This window comes from Pteropus medius, unplaced genomic scaffold (assembly GCF_902729225.1).
Source record: "Pteropus medius unplaced genomic scaffold, Ma_sr-lr_union100, whole genome shotgun sequence".
Lineage (NCBI taxonomy): Eukaryota > Metazoa > Chordata > Mammalia > Chiroptera > Pteropodidae > Pteropus > Pteropus medius.
The window spans coordinates 5,112,509-5,131,497 of NW_024348533.1; the positions used below are offsets into that span (position 1 = coordinate 5,112,509).

General features: G+C 44.5%; 1 protein-coding gene across 4 annotated transcripts in view; it reads left to right on the plus strand.

The window, feature by feature from the left end:
* Positions 1 to 9,111, plus strand: part of MAPK9 (mitogen-activated protein kinase 9) — a 48,802-nt gene extending 39,691 nt beyond the window's left edge. For 3 of the 4 annotated variants that reach the window (XM_039880223.1, XM_039880225.1, XM_039880226.1), the window contains 5 exons: positions 1,172 to 1,354; positions 2,030 to 2,154; positions 3,210 to 3,273; positions 4,545 to 4,616; positions 5,979 to 9,111. In XM_039880223.1, the coding sequence (XP_039736157.1) occupies positions 1,172 to 1,354; positions 2,030 to 2,154; positions 3,210 to 3,273; positions 4,545 to 4,616; positions 5,979 to 6,121 (587 nt within the window). In that variant the 3' untranslated portion in view covers positions 6,122 to 9,111. Of the gene's footprint in view, positions 1 to 1,171; positions 1,355 to 2,029; positions 2,155 to 3,209; positions 3,274 to 4,544; positions 4,617 to 5,973 lie in introns of all 4 variants that reach the window. The other variant, XM_039880224.1, reaches the window with a different exon arrangement.
* The last annotated feature ends 9,878 nt before the right edge of the window (positions 9,112 to 18,989 follow it).

An 18,989-nucleotide genomic window follows, 5' to 3' on the forward strand; every position in this document is an offset into this window, starting at 1 on the left:
GCTGTTTTAACAGCGGGGAAAGATCATGTTTGGTAGGCGATGGAACGCTTCATTGGAGAGCAAAAGGGTGATGGTACACCAGTGAGAATAAGCAGTAGGTGTGGGATAGATTTCACATTTTGGCTAAATAGGTAAATAAAATTCAGGCACAATTCGTCAATATGCGTGAACAGAGATGTGAAGAGAGAACAGACTAGTGATTTGAATGTCCAAAATCCATTTCCTGAGCGGGCAGGTCTGTGGAAGGCCTACGTTTTGGAAGTTTTGAGTGTTGTTTATTTGGAAGAACAGGTGTCTATTCCCTCGGTTCTTTCACAATGATGAAATTTCATTTTTCTAAGACATACCTCAGTCTGTCACTTTTTCAAGTTGCTGTTTATAGTTTGCATTCCTTCATAATTGCTTTGGGTCAGAATCACTTCCCATGCTCATTAAGCCCCCTGTGAAGTAGGCAAAGCTGGTATTGTCTACATTTCACAAATAAGGAAGTTGAGACCCAAGGGAGCTTGACTCCCCACCACCTGAAGAGCATCTAATGCACAGTGGAGTCTGAAACCCAGGGCATGCACTTCGAGAGGAAATAAAATGCACTCCTAGGTATTGCAGTGATGACTGGGGTCGACACCAAGTAAAACAATGACCTCTGACAGCTATCACTGCTCAATGTAAGCCCAGCCACAGGAAGGCCCATGGCCCCTGGGAAAGGACAAGGTGAGGGTTCAGGAAGCCAAGAGCCCCGTGAATGCTGGTACTCCCCAGGTCTCCCCACTTTAGGGAGCTTTAGACCTAACATAGCTTTAGCACAAAAACCGATTTCAATTTGCTATGGAATTATTGTCTGGTTTCATGTTTAAGCATTTCTGTCATAAGTATTCTTCAGTTATAGAATAACTTTATTTTGATCTAGAATGGGAAGGCATTTAGACCTCATAGTGTAGATTTAATGAACTGATCATAGTTTATAAAAGATGCAGAATGTTAAAGAGTTTTTCTAAATGGTCTAAACTTAGAAACCCAAACTTTATTTTAATATCATTTCAAAATGCTTCTGGTGACCTAGTTAATTACTGGTTGGCAGGTATAAATATAATTTAAGTTTTACTTTGAATAATGCTTCATGTAATATGAATATAAGGCATTTCAGTTGTATTTTCCTCAAGAGACTCCTTAGATATTGATCAATGGAATAAAGTTATTGAGCAGCTAGGAACACCATCTGCAGATTTCATGAAGAAACTTCAGCCAACCGTGAGGAATTATGTAGAAAACAGACCAAAGTATCCTGGAATCAAATTTGAAGAACTCTTTCCAGATTGGATATTCCCATCAGAATCGGAACGAGACAAAATTAAAAGTAAGATACCTTCTTTTCTTCTACTTATTTTCATGATCTTGATGAAGCTTTCATTTTTCATGTTTGCTTTCTAAAACCTATGAACATTGGGAGATAGTTGAAATCCTCAAGTAAAGCCATTTACAAGCTAGAAGGAAAGCTAGTTACAGAGAGAAAGTATAAAGACTTAGTTTCAGTTTGAAAACACTTATGTTAATTGCAGCAATTGGAATTCAAGAAGTTTTTAAGTTTAAAGAAAGTTGGAATGAAGATCTAGTCCAGTTCAAAAGTCAGAGGCCAAATTATAGTATTTCAATTTTTAAAAAGCCCCTCCCCTGCCTGCCTCCTGTGCCCACCACTAAAATGTGGTTTAAAGGAGAATAGATTTGTTTCTCTTCACTTCAAGATAAACTACCTCAGTCAGAAAAGCCCCATCTCTCCTCTGCTATGCCTGTGAACTTTAATTGCCCTGTGCTTCTCCCCTAGCCCAGAGGCTGAAACCACACTTGAAAGCCTGGTTTCTGGTAAAAGGGACTGCTTGACTTCCTCATAAAGAAAAAGACTGTTAATGTTGAACCTGTCAAAAAATTCTCAAAGTTAATACATCTTTGCAGTGTCTGTGATGTCACATTTAGTTCTTTATTGTGAGATTTTCAGATTAACAGCATGAGTAATTAATATTTGTTTTCACTCTAGCAAGTCAAGCCAGAGATTTGTTATCGAAAATGTTAGTGATAGACCCTGACAAGCGCATCTCCGTGGACGAAGCTTTGCGTCACCCTTACATCACCGTTTGGTATGACCCCGCAGAAGCAGAAGCGGTAAGCTGCTCTCATGGAAAGACTGACCAGTGGAGGCAGGTCTTACCTTTCCCCCAGTCTCTGCCTGTCATCCTGGAATGGCTACAGAAGGATAGCAAGTCCTAGGTTTAAGAGGACCCCTGATCACAAAGAGGCCATGTGACTCACAAAGAGTCACAACTCCTGTGGGACACTTATTCCTTGGCTCTAGCTCAGAGTCCCTTGGGAGCGAATGTGCTTATGCTGTGGCAATATAATCATCTTTATGGTCATTGTGTCACCATTTTTAAGCCTCCATTGTGTACCTGGCACTGTGCCTTGGGCATTGGTTACATCATCTTGTTCAGGCACCCAAATAGGCTAAGAAATTTGTGGATCACAGTTTATTCTTCCCAGAGGCACGTGCAAGGGGAGCCCCACTTCTGAGCTGGTGCTCAAGTGCATTTTCCCATAGCAGCTCTTGAGTTGTGAGTGAAAGAAGCACATAGCGGCATGCTTCTTTTATGCCATCAATGGAACACATTTTTATGTCTTGGCCTAGGGATTTAACTACCATTTTAAACATTGTTTTATATGAAAAGATTCCAGGATATAAACATGGATTTTAAAGCAGATTTTTGGAACAGTGTATTGATGAGTTAGGAGTTGGGTTTGGGGGTTCTAGCGGGAAGACCTGAAAATTCGAACCACCTTCACCACCTTCTGCATCTTCCGTGTTTGCTAGCACAGAGTCTTGTCCGGGGTGGGTCTCCAAGAAGCAGCCTGTGATGACTCATTTTATAATTACATTTGAGCAGATATCTTTAGAGTGTTTGCAGGTCATGTGATTATAAAGAGGACCGTAATAGCTCTATTTTTTTTTTTTTTTTTGGAGGGGGGGTTAACTTTTTCTTAATTATTTTGATACTGAAACTGATATAATTACCACACTTATGAAGAAATCTTTCATAAGCCATGTTTGAATGAGATTACATCTATACCATAAATATATGAGAAGTCTTCCAGATGCTTATACCTTTTTCCTCATGCCTCATTATTTTGTGAACTGTTGACTTTACATGTAATTTAATTTTTAGCCACCACCTCAGATTTACGACGCCCAGTTGGAAGAAAGAGAACATGCGATTGAAGAATGGAAAGGTAAAGACAGAGCTTGTTTTGATCCTCACTTGTGATGTTTCTGGAAGTCCTATAAAGGGGCAGCTTTTCACTTTTCATCAGCAGCCTTTGGGATGAGGGCAGGAAACTGCATTATCCTCTCTTTCCACTTCCCATGAGAAGAACTCGAAGACAACAAGATTAGAGAGGAACGTGTATGAATTGTATGTTATTTGCTTCAAAAAAGAAAAATAAGGGCTTTTCACATGATCTTACATAATTAAATCTTGGTTTGTAAACTAAACTCAGTTATCGTGTGCACTTACTTTGACGATACATTATGAAATGTTGAGTAACTACAATTTACAGGCCTCTTGTAAAGCAGACATGGGGACCTCGCTGGGGCCATGTGAACTTCTGCTGTGTTTATAAGCCATTTAGTTGTATATGTATTTTAAAATAGAATTTGGGCAAAATTGCAGATAAAAAATATGCAAATAGTTATCATTACCACTATAAGATTAACCAAACAACCCACCACAAATTAACCCAGCAGTAAAGAGACTGAACTAACAATTTTTCATTAAAAAGTAGAATTAGGAATTATTGAGAACCATGGTCAGGACAAGTCGAAAGCGGTGATGCATCCTGCCCAAGGCTCCTCCACAGTATCCAGAGTGACAGCGACCTGTGTGGTCACACACTTAACACTGCGTTGCACACAGCCACGCTCCCTGGCAAAAGGCATCAGGAAATGCTTGCAGTGTGCTCATTTTATTTCATGAATACTAAAATTTTAGGAATCCCTATTTGCTTACTTAATAGGTAGTTAGTTTTTCTTACAAATGAAAATTGAGGAAACTCAGGTTGAAGTCATGAAAAAAGTTAGGTATTTGGATTAATTTCTGGCCAGTCTGGAGGGGCTTCTAGCCCATCTGTGGCAGCTGGTCACGTTTGGAGAATCACAGTGACGATGGAGAGAAATGTGTGCAAATGGGTGTGAGAACACCCAGTACTTTAAAATGTTCTACAAGAGCCACTTTACTAGTTCTCCTCTTCCCACACCCCCCATCCCATAAAACACCCTGTGGATCCAGAACCACCTATGTTTTTGGCTGCCTTAATATTGGGTTGAAAAGATGTAATGGATCAAAACATGGATGTTTTGGTCCCGGGTGACTACATTTCTGAGTGAACTGTGTGTCAATTAAAAATAACACCCAGCGCCCGTAGTGGTTCCAGTCCTTTTGGAAGCAGGGTTTAGAGATGCAGAGAAACTGACAAAACCTTTTAACTTGCATTTCTGTCTGCAGAGCTAATTTACAAAGAAGTCATGGATTGGGAAGAGAGAAGCAAGAATGGTGTTGTAAAAGATCAGCCTTCAGGTTAGTCATCGCTTTACTAGTGTGATCACACTTTTCTTTCCCTATTCAGCTTCTATAAATGGCAGCAGTGTGTTCAGTGCCAGCTCGACTAGCACTGGATTTGAAAACTCCTGGTGTGAACTAGTCTCCTGTTTTGGTTTGTCCTTGGGGTGCCAGCTAACATATTACTGAGGTCCCAGGCAGGGAACTAGCCTCGTTATAAACATTCACGTTTCATCCTCACAACACTTGCTGTCAGCTCCATTTATAGAAGAGGAAACGGAATTTAAAGCCTTTTCAATGTGTGTGAGCCTCTTTGTACCGGCCCCACCCAGTTAAGAAAGAAAATTAATGTGAATCTAGGTAAAATGGAATTTGGTTTTCTTTGGAGAAAATTGTTCATGTAGTTGTCCCATTTTTCTCCTTGACCTACTTTGTGGTCAAAGCCTGACTAACAACAAAGTAATCGTCTGATCATTAGAGATACAACATGTGATATTGACTTGAGTCTGTGGGATACTACCCATTTACCAAATGAAACTCTTCAGTTATATTTTTTTTCTCCACTGCCAGTGGAAAGTGTGCATGCACACGCAGAAGTGCAGACTGCACTGCTTGCTGCTTATCCCTGAATTTTATATTCAGTATGACGTGTCAAGCGTCTAGAGGTTATATAACTTCAGCATGAGTTTCAGTGTTTTTTGTTAACTAAGCACAAATTTAAGACTGCAAGCACCTTTGAGCACCTGGACATTTTAGTTTTGCTCAAACCAGACTAAAATATGGGTAGTAGGAAATAGGATAGTTTCATTTGCCTTAAAATGCCAGTTTGGGGGATTTCTAAAACAAAAATAAAATGAACAAAAGGCCACTGTATAGTTTTCCTTTTTTGTTTACAGTCCTTATTTTAAAAAGTTTTTATTGCAACAGAATTCTTCAAAGTTCAATGCTTTTTTCCTTGGACTGAGTGTTTATGATTAGAATTGAAATGTCTGATGATACTTGAATCCTATTTGGGCTTAAGCCTTTTGAGATACTGATAATTTTAGGATAAATTAAGCAATTTCCTTTTAATATCTTTTTTAAACCAGGAGGTATTTTTAAGTAGTTACCATGATTATACATAAATACATATATGATGTTTAGCCACTGGGGAGAAAAGGAGAGTGTTGTAGGGAGAGACAGAGGGATGTTTGGGATTCTGGGCCTAAAGAAAAACTCCAGGAAAAGTGCAAAATGTACTGTGGACTAACTTCTTATCTATGCTAATAGGATAGGAAAGTACTACGGACAGAGCGGGGAGTGGCCTGAAGTCTCACTGCTTGGGTGTGCAGCGTCTCGTGCGTGCCTCAGGTTTCATGATGTGTGGTTCTCTTAGCACAGATGCAGCAGTGAGCAGCCACGCCACTCCTTCTCAGTCGTCATCTATCAATGACATTTCATCCATGTCCACTGAGCAGACGCTGGCCTCAGACACAGACAGCAGTCTCGACGCCTCGACGGGACCCCTTGAAGGTTGTCGATGATGAGTTAGAAATAGCAAGTTTTTATCAGAGAGGAAGTCTTGCCTCCATGGGCCTGAAATGCTCGGGAGTTGACAGAACCAAATAGAAAAACTCCATGTTCTGCATGTAAGAAACACGATGCCTTGCCCCTGCTCAGTCCTAATAGGGTTGCCTGCATAGATTATAAAATGATGCAGGTTGTATCTGAAGGAAAAAAGTGCAAACCACGCTTTTAGAGATTGTGTTCAAGGTCATTTCAGGTGAGCAATTAGAATGGATGGGGTTTTTTTAAATTGTGCAGTAATTGTAGTGACAATTTCTCATCCTCAGTAACTGTTGGGACTTATATGCATGTGACCACAAATGCTTGCTCCGACTTGCCATCTAGCACTTTGGAAATCAGTATTTAAATGCCAAATAGTCTTCCAGGTAGTGCTGCTTCTAGAATTATCTCTTAATCCTCTTAAGTACTTTGGTGTCTATCCAGAAAAAAATAGATTTATGTGTAGTAATTGGCCACCATCATATTATCATCTTACCTTCTTTTATGGTATGATTTATTCTATCTTTTGTATTTCAGAAGGAATATAATTAAATCTATTTAATAAATAAAAAATAGAACTTTTTTAAAATTTGTCATGTTTGGGGCTGAGAATTATCCCTGCTAAAGCCAGGACACTTACATGCACATTTGTTCTCTTCAAATCATCTTAATCTGGGATGGTTGTACATTCAGTTTTATTGCATGGTAAAATTTTAAGTTTCGTTTTGTGCTGCTTAAAACATGTAAACCTTTAAAATCTGATCTACCTTAACTCCTTTTTTTCCTGGTCTTCTAGACTTATTATTAATTTAAAATGCTACTTAGAAATTCACTTTCTGTATTAGCCACCTAACAGTTCATTTCAGTAATCTGATGGCAGATAGATCCTTGAATCCATTTCCTGCTGTTAGAGTAGAATTGTACGAAATGATCACAGGAGTGATCGCAGGCACAGACTGGACCAAGTGCCCACTCTGGCCCAGGCGAGGCTGGGTCCATTTTGATCTTCCGCCCTTCAAGGTATTCGTGACTTCACAGGCAGTGTTTCCCTTGCCAACACAAAGTTCTTACTCAATTTTCTCTCTTTACTGAGAGAAACCACGTGAATCCCTTTTGGTCTTCTTTAGGAAGCAAGGCTGATTGTGAACGCCTGCTTCTTGTGGTTTTCCACTTTGGGGAGGCGTCTCCTTTTCCTCAGGGAAATCCGTGAATGTTCGGGTAAAACTCAGAGGGATGTGGAAGAAACGCCTGAAAGAGTAGTGATTAACTATTGACTATTTCCTGATTTAAAACTGCTCACCTGAAATTGATACTTTCAGACTCTTCGATGTAGAAATTATTCAAAATTCACTGAGATACTCTGTATTGAAGCGTCACTGAAGAAGTGGAGTTACTACGGCCACAGTTTGGCTTCCTGTGCTAATAGTGCTTTTCTCTTGTGCTTATTCTGTTCCAGGTTCATATCTTGTGTTTAATTGTTTTGGAAGCTGTTGGGTCAACAGTCTATAGAATTGTTCTGAGGAGGAATTTTGATAAGAAAGTTTATTATAAATATTATCTACAATATATGATTCTCTCTGCACCAGTTGTATCTCATTGGTTGGTCTTATCCCTGGAAAGTGGGACCTTTGATGAGCAAAATTAATGTTGAAATAATAAATAGTTTAATATTGTAAGGTTTAGATACATTTAAGGGCAAGATGGAAACACTGACTTGGACTGAGGTAGAAACGCCTGTTGTAGGACTTGGGGCAGTTTCATTTGGGGCGGCTTGATGGTGTAGTGAGCAGTTATCACAATGCATGAAAAAGCATCTTAAATCTACATTCTCTAAACAGTCTTTAAATCTATCTTTAAAAAGAAAAACAAAGGGGAGAGTTTTAAAATGCATTATCTACCCTAGGCTCATGTAAACGTGGCACAGGGTGCTAAGGGCACATCAAGGTCCCACTTACCAGGCGCTATTGGTAGTGCAGCCAGGAGCCCACAAGTTGGCCACCTGCTCACTCATTCCTCCCTGCATTCACAGAGGAGCCCGCATACGTGTGGGCGGGTTTCCTGCCAGGACCGCCTTCCATCAGGTAGTGGCCAGTGCGCCTAGGGCTGCAGGCGCAGAGCTCCATGGGAATACCTGGCCCTCCCCAGGGCGCCCTCCCAGACGAGGCGTGCTGGTCCTGGTGCCAGGCACGTGGTTCTGAACTGGTCATGATGGACGAATGCTGAGGTGGATGAGAACTGAAAATGTGCTCAATTTTTCATCTTCTCTATTTTATTTTTGTAATTTATATTGTACACGACCCTGGACGTAACTATTTTGGACACATATTTTTATAAACCAGGTAATTTATTAGCCTGGAATTTGGACTAGGTTTATTTTGTTTGTTGGCTTCGTTTTCAGTCAAAACAGAAATGACTTCCTCCCTTGTGTGGGGTCTTGATTTCAAGTACAGGTTCCAGAGAGCAGACAGAATCTGTCCGAGTAGGAGAGCGTTCTAGAAGCACGTGCTGCTCAGTGCTGATCAGCTATGGTCCTGGAGTCCCGAGCACAGCTCTGTCCTTATCTTTGGGACGCAAAACTCCGAGCAGCAGGGCTGAAAGGAGAAACCCCTGGGGCCCATCGCTGGTCGCTGACAGCCACAGTCCCAACTGAAAGGCTGAGTGCAATGCTAGATTCATACAGATTTGTCGCTGTCCTGCGCACAGTGGTAAGGGTGAGGCCGTCAGGTTGATTGGTATTTAAAGCCTCCGGCATTTCACACTGGTAGTGAATACAGATTGCATATTCAGAAGTAACATTGCCTAATGTTTTATAATAAAATCTATTATGTGTGTTTTGATTGGTGAAAATAATACAGATACATTTTAAAAGAGAAGTATAGAGCATGTCCAATTCTTGTGTGTTTTTAAGTGACGATTGACTGTATATTTGTACATCGCCATCTCTGATTACAGATTTAACATGAACACAGGTGGATTGTTGGCGTGTCATCATTTCAGTCAATAATAGCAAATGTCTTTAAATTGAAAGGCAAAACATTTCTGTTAGATCTCTTACTGAAAATAGCCTGCAAATTCCTGAATCTATGTTTTGAAAATCATGCAGTACAAAATCAACTATTCAGAGTCTTGGTGTCGTTGTTTCTCACAAGGTGTGGCCTGGAGACCCCACCAGTCACCCTGTCCTGGTTTTACCTAAAGGCCCGCCCAGTGCCCGTGTGCTTGTGGAACGTGCATAGGCTGAGCCCTTGGCCTTCACACTGGGTTTTGAGGCACTTTAGGACATTGGCTACTTAAAACCACAGGAGTAGAAGTTTCCTTAATGTCTCACTTCCTTTTCTTTGCTTAAAAGGGCTAGAGTCTTTCAAGATGGATGAGTATCAGCCTTTTTTGTAAAGGTCTCTGGAGAAGGGAAACATCTCTTGATATTGGTCTGGGCTCCACTTCTCTGTCTTCCCCTTTCCCATTCTCAATGTGAACAGTGCTGAAATACTTTTTATTTATCGACTCAACTGGTACATGTAGGTGGGTGGGGTTTTCTGGTGGGGAGACAGGTAATATTTCATGATAACCGGATATGGCTACTTGGGTGAATTTGAGCATAAGATACCGTTGACAATAAGGCAGTTCTTTGATGTGTTTTGTTCTTAGTCAGGAAAGATGGTAACTAAATCAGTAATAACAGTGACAGAGTGACCAGTCACATCACCTTGAGGCCTTATGTGACCATGATTTAAGAGAGATGCCCCTGTCATGGCCTTTGGGAACTTGTCATTTGCTGTCCCTTCAAGGCCTGGGGCTGCACACTCCTTCACAGTTTGAAAGGTCAAGGCTTTGGGGCCCAGGGTCCTTGTGAGCAAAGGTGTTTGCACCCATCCTTCCTCTGTCTTGGCGCTTAAGAGTTGGGCAGAAATCAGAATCAGTTCTCCAACCTCCCACCCCACACGACAACCCGGAGGCTGCAGCTGCCAGATCAGGAAGGGCTGAGGTCTGCCCTGAGTACAGATCTCACTCTTCTTTGGTCACAAACACCTTTGAGATGCTGATGAGAACTGTGACCCTCTCCCAAGATAAATGCCATGAGCACCAAACATTGTCAACCTTTCTGAAGAATCCTGGACCCTGATAGATGCCTTGTGAGAGCGCCTTTGTAGAAGCAGCTCTTAGATGCTTATGTTCTTAGCAGAAAACAGAGCCTGCTTGCGGGGGAGGGGCGGTTCTGGGGCCTTTTCACTCTCACTAGCTCTGACACTGCACACAGATCTGGGGTGTAAATAAGGACATCTTCACTCTGAACCCTAGCACTGGTCGGTGTTCTTACTAAGTGCTCAAAAGAACAGGGGTTTGTCACAGTGAGGTGGGTTGCGTCCATCATTCCTTCCACGTGCAGCACAGTGCACGATTGACAGGTAGGCCTTGGAGGCTTGTAGTGAAGACTAAATGGAAACATCAAAGTAAGTACAGCACTTTTAAAGAAGTTATTTTGTGTGGAGCTTTGAAATAAAGTCTTAACTTCAGCTGAATCCCTATTTTAAATTGTTGATTCGCCAATATTTTCTCCCCTTCTCCCACAACTTCCTTGAGACTTAGAATTTTTATAAGCATGCTTTAAAACTCATTTCGTTTGCACACTTAGATGTTATAAAGAGTGCAATTGGACAGAGAAGGTTTTGGGTTCACACCTCCATTTGGGAAATCCACCTGAAGGTGTCACCTGCCCCTGCTCAGATGGTTTTCATAAGGGTATGCTTACTACTGAATTTTTTGTAGTTTTGACTGTTTGAAAGTTCTTTCTCAAACTGAACTGAAACCCAGTTCCCATAACTTCCATCCATGGGCCCCAGGCCTTGCCTTTGGGTGAAATAGAGTGAGTGGGACCCACCTTATGAGACAGGCTTTAATATGTTAGTTGGAAAGGCAAGCTCCAAGTGTCCCCTTCTCTAGATTAAACTTAAATTCCAATCCTTTCACATGAAAAACCCCAGAACCTTGCCAGCTCAGTGCACCCTAAAAATATGGGCCCAGAAGGGACTGTAATATTCCAGCAGCATGCTGTCCAAACAAGGTCCCCCAACTAATTGACCTTCCTATAACAGCCATGTCACACTTGGAGATGGCCTTCCCATAACAGCCATGTCACACTTGGAGTCCGAGGTCCACTAGAAATACTGGATTCCATGACGTGGCACTTAATCCTGATTCTGTCATCCTTCATGTGTATTCTCTTGGCCCGCTTGTGACATCTATCAGTTTTATGAGCCTGAACATCCCTTCTGAAAAGTCATACGAGGGACAATTAACAGCCTTGAGTGGCAGGACAGAGCTTTAAGGCAGACCCCAGCAATCGCAGTGTCAGGACCCATGTGACCAGAGCTTTGTCACCTCGGTGGAGCCCCTTAATAGTGTCCTTGTTCAGCCTGTGTGCAGTGTTGTCATGCCATAAGGTCAGGAAGAATGATCTCGCTGCGCACCTCACAGAAATGACCATGCTTAACCCAGCAGCATTCTCTGATCTACCTACTAGTCACATGTCAAGAAATGAATTTGGCACCATGCACTGGTTCTCAGTGCCTTGTTTATTTTCTCTTGGAAGGAGCAGGTGGTGAGCGCCAGCCTTCCTTTCCTTACCCACACTTTTGATATCCTTTGGCCAGTTGTCCTGGTGTGTACAGGTCAGTGAGTGGGTAAGGGAGCAGGGCAGAAGCACCTGGTGGCCTCATTTTGTCTCCATCTGAATAAAAGGAACTGACCTGTTCTGAAGTCTGTGTGACTGTGATTCCACAAAGGCCAGGGCGACCTGATGCCAACAGCCCCCTGTGGCTGGCCTGTCAACTGCAAAACCATGTTCATCAGGCAGAAGCTGGGTATGACTTCAGAGGTTTGTCACTTGCCTTTTTTGCTTCTTTGTTTTTCTTTTCCACCAATAGCAGTCATGCTCTTTTGTGTTTATTTTATTTTATTCTGGGCTAGAACTTTATACAGACTTTCACTAATAGTTAAGTTTGGCGGCTCTCCATTTCAAAGTTGGTTTCTTAGGGTTTTTAAAGCAGTAGATTCTCATACTAAAGATGCTATAAAAAATAACTATTTGAGCAGCAACACTCCACTGTATGTGTTTATTCTCAAAGCTGGATCCCTGACTATACTTGACAGAGGAATAGAAGGCAGTGGGTCGAGGAGTCCCTCTCCTCCCCTCACTGCCCACCTCTCTCAGGCCCCCGTTCCCCCACGTGATGAGGCCATCCTGTTTCTGTCACAGGAGCCCATGTCTTCACCCACTCGGGAACTTCACTCCAGCCATACCCTCTGTCCTTTGCCATCACTCCCCCTCCGCTCCAGTCTCTTCTGCCTTATGTCACCCACATTAAAAAGAAAATGCTCTTAACCCGGCATCACCCTTGAGTTGCTCCCCTTTACAACAGAAAGCAAGAACAGTCTGTATTCACTTTCTCTGCCTCCTCTCCTCTTGTCAGCTCCCTATTTTGGGGAAAGCTATATATGTGTGTATGTATATCATATATGTGTGTGTGCATATGTATATGTGTGCATATATGTGTGTATGTGTGTGTACATATATAAAATCAAGAATGAGAAACTAAACACACTGTACTCCCTCATCTAGAGATGACCAAGATACCTTGGTATATATCTTTCAGATTGTTTTTTATGGATGTATACACACCTAGATGGTTTTTTGTTTTGTTTTGTTTTGCCTAAATGAGATCATACTACACATGCTTCTTAGAATCTACATTTTTCAGTCAGTGATCTCCGACCTCCGTATCCATGAGTTCTCATCTGGCCTAATACCCAGGCCCTGGGATTTCCCAAAGGGTTTTACTGGACTGTCCAGCCAGGATCCAATAAAAGCCCTTGCACCCTGGTGTCTGGTTTCTGGAATCTTCTAATCCCCCTGACACCAGCACTGGGTACCAGGCAGGTTGTCCTGCAGGGTGTGTACCCTCTTTGGCATATATACAGGTGTGCATGCATACCTCCATAGACACATGCATATGTTCGTACAAATGTTTATGATATACATAGTCAGAAATTTCACTGATTTTTTTACAAGCAACTAGATTTTTAATGTCTATAAACTCACATATACATGACATATGCCTGTACTTTATGGACAAAGACATGTACATAAATACTTTATCAAATGCGACACGTTAGTAGTGTTTAATGAGTACGATTCATGTGGGTAAATGTATCCACATTTCAGAGAAACCTAAAGAATCAGCGTGTGTGTGTGTGTGTGTGTGTGTGTAAAATGATTGATGGTACTCTAGGGAGAAAGACAAAAATGTAGTGGGAATGTAAATGCACTCCCAGAAACTGACTGGTTAAGTAGGTGAAAAACGAGCAAAGATCTAGAAGGCTGGAATGCCACTGTTGTTTAACGTGGACTCATAGTCTATTACACCCAATAGACAAATTCCTTTTGATCACTCGTAGAACTTAAAGGAAAACAGCCTATGTACCAGGCCACAGAGGACACCTCCATAAAGTCTAAAGACAATATACAACTGTTCTATGATAATGCAATAAAACCCAAAATAAATTGGAAAAGTTGTCACACGTCTGGGGACTAAACAGGAGGAACCTAGGAGGAGTCTAGGTGAAAGAGGAAATGATAAGGAAAATTACAAAATTCCTAAAAGTACATAACCTCAAAAAATACTGCATGCCAAATTTGGTGAGACCTAGCTAAGGCTTAAATACATTTATCAGAAAAACAAGACATTTTTAAAAGTGAGTTCAGTGTTCAACTCAGGAGCTTGACAAAAGAGCCATAGAGCTAGCCCAAGGACAGAAAAAAGGGACAATAAAGGGCAGGGACACAAAAGCACATCATGTATGTGAACTTCATCCCCTCAACAGTTCCTGTGAGGGCAGTGTTATTATCTCCCTTGTAAACGTGGAGAGACGAGGCCGGGAGAGCAGGTGAGTTCCCACAGCCACATGTGCAAGAAGGGCCTGAGTCCAGCTGGTGCCAGGCCACGTGCTCTAGGCTAAGTGTTCGGGATGATGGCCTCCAGAAAACCTGAATGGACCGGTGACCATCAGAGAAAGGAGAATGATAACCAAAGCCACCTCCACCCCTAAATACTCTCCAGATCACATCAATCTCACGGGTCAGTTTTTACTGAACTTTCAAGAAATAGGCAAACCTTATCTTTTTTATTCTTGTCAAAGTTTTCACATTTAATTCATTTTTTCTCATGATTCCAATTTCATTTAGGATTCTAGGATGCATCCTGTGAATGCTCACTACGTATCTCTTACTAAAATATAGATTAGGGGAAAATCTAATAAATTTACTAAATTGCAATTAGGATTTGAACCCAAATGCTAGCATCCACACCATAAAATTTTCTAATGTTCTATATATGTAGGAAGTTTATATTATTCTGCAAGTATATGTTATGTATTTGATTTGACCACATTCCATAGGTTGGATTCAGGGGGTGTTTTTAACATGTTGAGAGTTTACTGTTTATTTTTGTAATCCAACGACTTTATTCAAAAATGCAGAAGATTTTTCTGGCTGGCAGGGAGGAAAACGCTTCAGTGCCGATAAGCCCATTGACTGTAGCAGCCCAGGAAGTGTGCTGCAAGTAAAGACAAACCCCACCTTCAAGGTTGTCAAACCACCCGACTCGGTTTAGGAGACTGCTATAATCTTGATTCCAAAATTGAATGAGGACATACCGAGATCCTATGGCTTCTTCACAGATGTTAACTGAATCGAACATTGTATAGTTTTTTCCAAAATGCAAGGGTGACTCAACACAACCGTTTCAATAAATAACCTATTTGGGGATGTTTTATGCTCAGAAAACTGAATAGAAAAACAACTTCCTTTGGGGAGTGGCAGAGCTTATTCGGGAAAGAGCACAAGGAGGCGGCAAATGTCAAATATCCCAAAGCCACCTCCCTATGGAGACAGAAGAGAAGGTAAGGATGGGCAGGGGGGGGGGGAGGGGGTGTGTTGTGTGTGTGTGTGTGTGTGTGTGCGCGCGCGCACGCGCGCGCAGAGAAATTTGCGATTTAACGCTAGTGTGGGACCACCTGGTACCCAGGCAGAGTAACTTGGGGTTGCTGCGTGCAGTGAGAGGACACAGGCTCATGCACCGTGAGCTGTGCATGAAGGCTGAGCCCCGGTGAGCGGAGCCAGGCAGCAACGATGACTCTGAGTGCGTGTCAGTCCCCCTCTCTAGAAACAGCCAGCAGTCCCGGGGAACCCTCCGCCTCTGTGCAAATCAAATGTATCCTCCATGGGATGACCATGCCAGGGCCCCTCAGCCGGCCCAGGACCCCTGTTGCAGGACTCTTCCTGTCCCCTCATCCCCTCACCCAAATGCATGCCGGTCCTTCATTTTCAGTGACCACCCGCTGCAGGCCTGTGTCATAAATAAGACACCCACTCCTGCCCCTGGAGACCTCCCTCTGTGACTGCAATCAAGTACTTAATCCGAGCACTTAATCCGGCTGAGCTGACAGCAAGGACAAGAAGCTGCCTGGGTGAAGGGGCATCTAATCCTGCAGACTTTGTCCCCCCCCTAGAATAGTTCGGTGCTGTCCTTTCTCCTCACGTTCATCTTCACCCTGCTACAAACCATTCCTCACACGTGGGGATGGTGGCTGTCGTAGCCTAAGGGATCTCCTGGCCTCCACTCTTGTCCAGCTACCACCTGGCCTTCATCCCACCCTGGAATGAGCCTCCTAGGATGCAGCTGTGATCACCATGTCACAGCCTCCACGTGTGCCCGCTCCACGCTGCTCACACGTACCTTTACTTTCTCATTACCACAGTGGCCAGTGTCACATTTGGGACATCTGGATATCCTAAAACCACCCTCTGTGCTTTTTCTACTAGTCCATTCTAGAAAACCAAAGGTTGCTTAACCACATGGACACTGTGATGATGTCACCACTGCTGCAAGATGCAGATTCTCAGACCCCACCCAGGCCTCTGAGTCCGAGGTCTCGACAGGGCCTTGGGCATCTGTGTTATAAATGAGCTCCCAGGGGAGACCAAGCACACACATCCACTATGCCTAGCCATGGGCCTTGGCCTTCCCGCCTCCCCTCCCCACCACTGCCATTCAGGGCAGCCTGCTCTGCTATGCCAGCTGCACAAGTTGCCGGCCTTCTCCCAACCTTTCTTATGGGATGATGTCTGGGTTTCCCATTACTGCTACTGCAGATGACTGCAAACCTAGGGGCTCAAAACAACACAATTGCATTATCTTGCAGTTCTGTCAGTCAGAAGTCCCACAGTCTCAGCCGGGCCAGTTCTGTCTGGAGACTCAAGGGGAGAACCCGTTTCCTGGCCGCCTCCAGCTTCCAGAGGCCACTGTCATTCCTTGGCTTGCACCTCCTTCCTCCATCAAAGCCAGCAGCGTGGCACCTCTGGCCCTGCTTCCCCCTCATATCTCTTTCTCTGACTCTGCCTCCCTGTTTCGCTTTTAAGCACCATGTGATTACTTGGGGCTTACCTTATAATGCAGGATGATGTCTCACCCCACAGTCCTAACTAAATCATATCTGTGAAGACCCTTACCATGTAAGGTCACAGAGTCACAGGTTCTGAGTATTAGGACGTGGGCATCCCTGGGGTCCATTATTCTGCCCACCACAAATGGGGCTGATGCCCCTATACCCCTTTCAATCAGCGTTTCTCCAGGTGGGCCCCGTCTTCTGCCTGCATCAACATCACCCGTGGCTCTTGGTACAAACACAGAACAGGGGCCCCCCCCGAGCCTCATACCTGAGTCTTGATGGGGGCCTTGGGGTGCTGCCTCGCCTCGAGTTCCAGGTGATTCCTACGCACAGTGACATTTGACAGCCCGTATGAGCGAGGTCTCGAGTGTGGCAAGCACCGGCGACTCCACAGGAGGAGGGCGTTTTATGCCATCCGTCCCCCACCAAGAAGCATCACAACTATTCCCTGAGCTTGGGGACTGAGGGCCCTCAGCAACTGTTTCCTGGGCAGGCAGATTTAGGCTCACTGGATGCTGCCCCAGGACTCAGGGATGGCCCCGCTGAAACTCATTCTCTGCCTCCAGGTCGCTTTGGCTCCTCATGCCAGTGAACCAGTGGGCAGCGAAAGAAGTCGCCCTGCAGCAGGGGTAGCCATCCCGAGTACGCCACCCAGGCTGGCAGAAGTTCTACTTGCAGGTGGGGAAGACTCCAGAAGGGGTGAGAGAGGAAGGGCAACCGCAGGACCTCACGCGGAACCTGAGGGAATGTGTTTCACAGGAGGGCGGGGCTGTTTCAGGCAAGTGTTGTGCCCTGTGCCACAGTCTCACCCACCTACGCTCCACACAGCTGGGTAGATGGCTCTGTCTACGTGGCCCACGCTCTTCTGCCTCAGGAATGTACTTGAGCTGTAGAAGTCTGCTCTGCCTTCCTGCAGGAGCAGCTGGGAAGTAGAAGGGACGTGGCCAAACTGCACAGCAGAGTGCCGGGACGCGGCCTGCACAGCTCCCCACAAGGAAGCAGGGCTAGGCCATGTCAGCAACCACCCTAATAATGCACTGTTATGGGCTGTCCCCTTCCGTGTTCACCCTCCCTGAAAACCCCCCACATAAACCACCTGAACCTCATTGGAAGATCTGCTTCTGAGGACCCCACTGGCAATGGCTGCCTTTGTCTTCAGACTGGCCCCACCTGCACGCTGATGGGGGTCTGAGCCATACTCACCCCCACACACATGCACTCACACCACACACTAGTCACACATGTACCATACGTGCACCACGTGCATACATGTGGCACACACACACGCAGACACACGGTGCACACGCTTGCACACTCTCTCTCTCCCTGATCCTCACCTGGACTCAGTGGGTAGTTGGGTCCCTCATCTATGTCATTAGCTGTGACTGTCTTAGTACATTCAGGCTGCTATCGCACAACGGACCGGGTGGCTTATAAATATCAGAAACTTAACTCTTACTGTTCTGGAGGCTGGAACTCACTGTGTCCTCGTGCGGTGGAAGGGACAAGGATGCTCTCTGGGGTCTCTATAAGAGCAGTAATCTCATTCACAAAGGCTCCACCTTCATTACCTAATCACTTCCCAAAGCCCCTTCCGCTAACACATCACCTTGACGGGGGGAGGATTTCAGCATATGAACTTGGGGAGATACATTCAGCCCACAGGTACAGCCCCACTAGTGACTGGCAGTGTGGTGACCTCTCTGCAGCTTTACCCTTTAGTAACTTGGAGAGATTTCACCATAGTCAAGAATGGACAAGTTATGAATTGCACCAAGAAAATACACTGGCTAGAGCCTAAAATTCCATCCTCACTGTTATCTGATTTTATTGGTGACACTGCCTGGCAGCCCCACTTGGTGTCAGTCTCCTTCCTGAGTCACCTGCTCTGGCTGGGCCAAGATTCGGGGCAGATGTGCTGCCAGAGCCTCCCAGGTTCTGGATGCTGAGTGTCTGCAGTGACTGGAACCCCGAGTCCCTTCTTCACCCACGAGGACCCACAGCAGACTCTGTGCCCACAAGTCTAGCTGCCTCCAGGTGTCCCCCAAAGAACCCCTGGCCCCAGTCTCAGCAGATCTGTCACCCACGCTGGCTGGACTCCAGTCCCCACTCCTCACATTCTCCTCCTCTTCCCATCACCCAGTCCCATGGCTTCTCCCCTTGGGGCTGGTTCTGCCCAGGTGTGTCCTCGTCAGCTGTCCCCTGCCCGTCTCTCCCCTCATGTCCTCCAGTGCAGCAACTCCAGGGCTGGCCTCCTAGGTGGACAAGGAGTCCCGCCCGCCATCCCTGCACTGGCCTGGTGGGTAAACTCGAGTGGTCCCAGGTCTCTGCCCACAGGGG